This window comes from Vicia villosa, linkage group LG2 (genome assembly GCF_029867415.1).
Source record: "Vicia villosa cultivar HV-30 ecotype Madison, WI linkage group LG2, Vvil1.0, whole genome shotgun sequence".
In the NCBI taxonomy this organism is placed as follows: domain Eukaryota; kingdom Viridiplantae; phylum Streptophyta; class Magnoliopsida; order Fabales; family Fabaceae; genus Vicia; species Vicia villosa.
The window spans coordinates 195,873,505-195,878,875 of record NC_081181.1 but is presented as its reverse complement, the minus strand read 5'-3'; the positions used below and the strand labels follow the sequence as shown (position 1 = coordinate 195,878,875).

At 36.8% G+C, this 5,371-nt stretch overlaps 1 protein-coding gene across 4 annotated transcripts; it reads right to left on the bottom strand.

Annotated features, from left to right (window-relative positions):
• Positions 1 to 222: 222 nt before the first annotated feature.
• On the bottom strand, positions 223 to 4,794 carry LOC131653466 (protein SPA1-RELATED 4-like). Of its 4 annotated transcripts, XM_058923609.1 has the most exons (9): positions 4,641 to 4,794; positions 3,263 to 4,318; positions 2,745 to 2,902; positions 1,689 to 2,625; positions 1,414 to 1,560; positions 968 to 1,279; positions 809 to 868; positions 482 to 713; positions 223 to 369 (listed from the first exon to the last, which is right to left on the bottom strand). In XM_058923609.1, the coding sequence occupies exons 2-8, from the start codon at positions 4,082 to 4,084 to the stop codon at positions 525 to 527; spliced, it is 2,625 nt and encodes an 874-aa protein (XP_058779592.1). In that variant the 5' UTR covers positions 4,085 to 4,318; positions 4,641 to 4,794; the 3' UTR covers positions 223 to 369; positions 482 to 524. The 4 variants fall into 4 exon arrangements, with proteins under 4 accessions (XP_058779592.1, XP_058779590.1, XP_058779591.1 ...); XM_058923607.1 differs by having other exon boundaries at positions 223 to 713; XM_058923608.1 differs by lacking the exon at positions 4,641 to 4,794 and adding an exon at positions 4,465 to 4,614 and having other exon boundaries at positions 223 to 713.
• Between the last annotated feature and the right edge of the window lie 577 nt (positions 4,795 to 5,371).

Sequence of the window (5,371 nt, the reverse complement as noted above, 5' to 3'; positions counted from 1 at the left end):
TGTTGTATCTGCCAACATCTGCCGCTGTAACAGAAAATTTCAAAAGGAGTTTTCAATGAAATGGGTTATTGTTCTAAATACTTGGAGAAGGATAAAAACAAATATTCAAAATGAAGTAATGAGGAAAACTAACACGAGAAAAAGCAACATTTATATCTAAATATCATCGAATTCTACATTAAAATGAGCAGCTTCAGCTTCCATGTAGGAAAACAAAGTATATAAAATTGAATATGGATCAAAACCATAATAAAATCTCATATAGATTTTGACCTCTTTTACATTTTTCCATATGCCACTTTATCTACAACACTTTTTTTTTTCTCCTTATCAATCTCACTCTTCTCTTTCACCTGTTTCCGCTATAATCTAACAATAATAATGCAAAAATTTGTTATGTTACAACTTGCAAGTAATAATGAAGGAACTTGTATACCCCTATATTATAACAATTGAATATATTCTTAGTTCTCTTACTCACACAAAACTATGAATCATTTTAAGATTGTTGTGTAGAGGTTAACTCAAACCATCTCCAGAATCTTAACATTCCCTGTCGAGTTTGCCGCGATTAACGTTGGCGACTGACCGCGCCAACAAACCGAGGAGACAAATTGTGCCGCATCGTCCACTTCGTGGCCGGAAATCGGATCCGTGTTCTGAAACTTGAATTGCAATGCCGGCATAGGGAAGGCCTTGTGGTATATAAACACCTACTCCACATAGATAACACTTATCTTCGTCGGTACTTATAAATAAATAGGAAGAAAAACAAGATGATACAAAAGGACATGCGAAATATATATACCTCATTTGTCTCTGAGCCAGTAGCAATATAACCGTCCGATACCGATAATCCCACGAAGTTCTGCAATAAAAGAAACATCAATCATCAAGATTATATATGACACAGACACGGACACGATACTAACCCGTATAGCAAAATTGCAAGTTAATTTTTGTGTACCTTAACATTTGTGTGACCAGTGAACGATTGAATCGGCGAGTCTATAACTCGAGATGTACACGTAGACAAATCCCAAAGCTTCAAAGTGTTGTCTGTGGACGCGGAGACAAGGTTGACATTGTCTACAAACTTGATGTAGCTCACTGTCTTATTATGTCCGACTAAAGTACAAAGCGGCGCTCTCAAGTTGCGTAGATCGTAGTAATATATCCGGTGATCCGCGGAACCGAACGCAAGGTAACGAGCAGAATCGAGAGGAAACTGAACACAGCATACGTTCGCCTTTGTTTTGATGGTGCCAATACTAACTCCCTGCAGTAACAGCCCAGGTGAGAGAAACAACTCATCATACATCCGGCACAAAAATATACAAAACAAGCAATATAACTGCAGTACGTTTAGTTTTCAAAGCTTGACATCCACCAAGTGCGAAAATGGAATTTTGCCTGATTGATACTCCATAGCTTAACGCAACCGTCGTCGCTTCCACTTGCCAACATCGTTGGATCTGCTGATGAGAAATCAATCGACCACACTCGCCGCTCGTGCTCCCTCATTTCAGATAGTACTTGACTTCTCGTAACATCCCATAACTGAATAAGATAACAAGTTACAACATTCGTTAAAACAACAACCACAGTTTAAAAGAAAACCGTTACTAAAAACGCAATTCGATCACGGAGTTCAACCAAAAACAACCTATCATCGGAATTTGACTTACCTGTACAACACCTTCAAAGTTACTAGAAGCAATTTGACTTTTGATGTATGTATTCCAACATAAGCTGCTCAATTTTGACCTGCAAGCCATCTCTACTACCGGATAGTGGATATCACGATCCTCGTTTATGATTGTATCACATTCAAATATTTTGATTTTTTTATTCACACCGGCGGTTGCGAAAAATTCTCCGTCGCGATCAAAACTGAGCGAGCATACTAGGTTGGACGAATGCAAAAGATCGCCTTGCTTCAGGTCAGCTTTTACCTTGACCTTACTGAAAGATAAGTACTTGCACAAACCCTCGAGGAAAGGGTTTATCCAACCACTTGCGCCGTCTCTTCCTTTCTCTTTCATGGCCAGGCTATTGATGCTACTTCGTTCATTTATGACAACAGACCCTCTCCCATCATTTGCTATAGATGAATGTCTAACCGCCTGTCTCCCCGAGGAATAAGTTGGTTTGCATCGTGTTAAAAAGTACGCCGACTCGAGTTTCTTGAAGTTTTTCATTAGTCGTGAACTTTTTGAAAGAAAACTTCCAGAACTTTTCTGATCATTCCCTGTGTTATCGTCGCTTTCATCAACATGCACACCTAGTCTGACTCGTTTTCTAGTTCCTAAACACGCAGAATCTTCGCTATCGATAACTGTCATGGACGGAAAAGTTGATGCTGAACGTTCATCACTCCCTAGTTCAACACCGGAAATCTCTTTAAACCTAGTTTGTTTCTTGGCCACTTCTTCAATATCCGAACACAGAAAAGCGATAGTGTGTTGCAATTTTTCAGCAACTTCCTGTTTTTTTTGTTTAAGTAACGAAAGGAATTCGTGTAACAACTCCTGATCTTCTATCTTTTGTCTAATCTCTATTGCTGCTTCACGTTCTTCCATATCGTCACGCTGTTCATTAAGGAACTCACTCTGCAACAACTCACTGATACACAAGAAAATAAACGGTTTAGAATATATCTTCGGTCTTGTAATACGAAAAAGAAAACAATCCTTTCGAATGGATACTCGATATATAAGATTAATGCGATGAAGATAAATTACCCTAGTGTTGGACGACTGCTAGGGTCCGGATGTAGTAACCATAAGCAAAATGAAGCTTCCTTAGGCCATTTTAGAAGTAACTGCGGTGGAAGAACTCTATGTCTAAGACTAGACATTGTTCTACTTTTCTCTTCTCTCGAGCTCAACGGACAGAATAGCTGTTCACATGTAGGACAAGCAAGTTAGACTAACGTACAAAGACCGTGTTTGGATAAACAGCTTAATTAAGCGCTTACAGAATATTTCTATAACAAAAGATAGAATAAAGCCAAACTGTTCTTGTGTAAGTTATAAGCGATTTTCATAAGCTATCCTGGAGAGCTTATGAAAATTAGATGAAAACAACTTACGAAACATGTCATAAGTTGTTTTCCATAAGTTTTCTCGAAAAATCTCACAAGTACTTATGTCAATAAATAAACTCAAATAAACCAATCAAAATAGGCTTAACCTTAAAGTAACGAATTGAAATATAAGAACTTAATAATTGTACAAATTCAGCTATAAGCCTCGAATACCTCGAATAAAAGAATCCCCAATCTGTAAACATCGGAAGCACATGAACTCGGGGTACCGGAAACCTCTTCAGGACTAGTGTACCAAGTCATCTCCATTTGCAGTATTTGTTTCATCGGAAACGATTGCTTCTTTACTTCCACTTCTTCATCCTTCCTCCGATCTTTCATTTTATTCTCTTCTGTTTCTTCTATTAACGACGCGCGAGCTGCATACACCGCGCTTGACAGCATGCAACTAGAATCAGACCGAGCAGCCATCGAATTCTTGGCAGGCAAAAAATCTTCACCACCTAAACTCTGCGGATGCATCATATCACGAGGACAGTGAGACGTCGGAGTTTTAGCCTCACCGCCTTGTTCGCCATTCATTCCATCTCCTAAAGAATCCGAACCAGTATCCGAACAAGAAGCCGATTCAATAAACGAGATATGGTTGAAAGACGACATGACAAAGCACGAAGGCCTCACGTTATGAACAACAACACCTTGACAATGCGCCGCATTAACAATTTCTACTATTTGTCTAAACACATGCAAACATTCGAAGAAATCAACCGATCGATCGGGTTTATCCAACCACTGCCTCAAGCTAATATCATCCCATTCTACCGAAGAAAAGAAACGGTCATTCTCAACTTCATCCTCACAAAACCCTCCTAGGTTTTTATTTAGATCAAGCTGTAGTCCACCATGAATCCAATCTCTTTCCTTTCTAAACCTAGAATCCTCCGATCCCTCGCCGGAAAAAGGGTTCTGCCTTTGATTCCTATCTGAAACTCCAGAACTATTCAAAGCCCTAGAATTCTCAGAATTATCCTCCATCTTTATCCACTTAGAGTAATTGCACTTGCATGTATACAAAACTCAACAAATCCAACAAATACAAAACTCTTCCAACTTCTTTCACACACATGCAACTCCATCACCACCATGTTAACTCAAACCTCATTTCATTGGCCACAAAAAACCCAACAAAAACTCAATTACAAGATCAATCTTTCACCTTTCAAACACTAAACTTGATCACAATTCACAACTTCCTTCAAAGCTATCAACCTGAATTCACAAAAACTATCAAGATGCAATTCAAAAACAAATCTTTCAGCAGCACAAAGATGAAATTGAGAACACCCAACTAAAAGAAACAATATTTTGAACTTCAAAACTAGAACACTAGTAGAAAAATAAAAAACAACACATACCCTTCTCCAAAAAGTACTAAACTTTATCCAAATTGATCAGAATTTACCACCACCACCCAATCACCAAAATTAATAAATGAAGAGATAGAAACCAACATGTAGAAGACAAAGAGAAAGTGGCAGAGAGAGAGAGAGAGAGAGAGAGAGAGAGAGAGAGAGGGATAAGAGATTTGTACCAGTGTCACCATAAGAGGATCTCTCCTGTTTCAGCTTAGGCCAAACTCAATACAGAACCACACAACAAAAGTTTAGTTCCACAACTACATTGAACCTTCACAACCTCATAAATTACACACATTAAAAAAAACAAAAACATAAAATAAAATGAAACACAAGTACAAAACAAATTAAACCTTCCCCACAAATAATACTAAAGATATTTAATATAATATTTATTTAGAATAAAAACATTGTTTGAGAATTATTCTAAAAGAAAACTTTTCCATATTTACATTTCACACCCTAATTACTTTTGTTTCCATATTTGTTTATATATATATATATATATATATATATATATATATATATATATATATATATATATATATATATATATCCTTTTGGACCCTCTTGTTACCACTTCATCTTTGTTATCTTCCCGCTTTTTTATTACTATATTTATTACAAATAAACTACGTGGCTCTACTATGACCTTAAGTAAGGTAAAGGGATTAGATTAAATTTAATAATAAATAATTAATAAAATGTGGGCCTTGTTTGAAAATCTTAGAAAAAGTAATAATACTATATTTAATGTGTAGTAGTATATGGTGGTGGTGGTGGTGGTGGTGGTGGTATCTCTGTTTTTAAAATACATGTCTCATATCCCAAAGTGGAAAAAGTTTACTTATTTAATTATAATAAAAGGAGACTATAACAAGTAAGAAAAATCTGTTTAGGTGTTAAC

Excerpts from the sequence above, each read along its gene's own strand:
- LOC131653466 (XM_058923607.1), bottom strand. The coding sequence starts at position 4,084 with ATGGAGGATAATTCTGAGAATTCTAGGGCTTTGAATAGTTCTGGAGTT. Across the intron at positions 1,280-1,413 it reads AGCTATGGAGTATCAATCAG|GGAGTTAGTATTGGCACCAT; the intron begins GCAAAATTCCAT and ends CTGTTACTGCAG. Across the intron at positions 714-808 it reads CTGGCTCAGAGACAAATGAG|GTGTTTATATACCACAAGGC; the intron begins GTATATATATTT and ends TATGTGGAGTAG.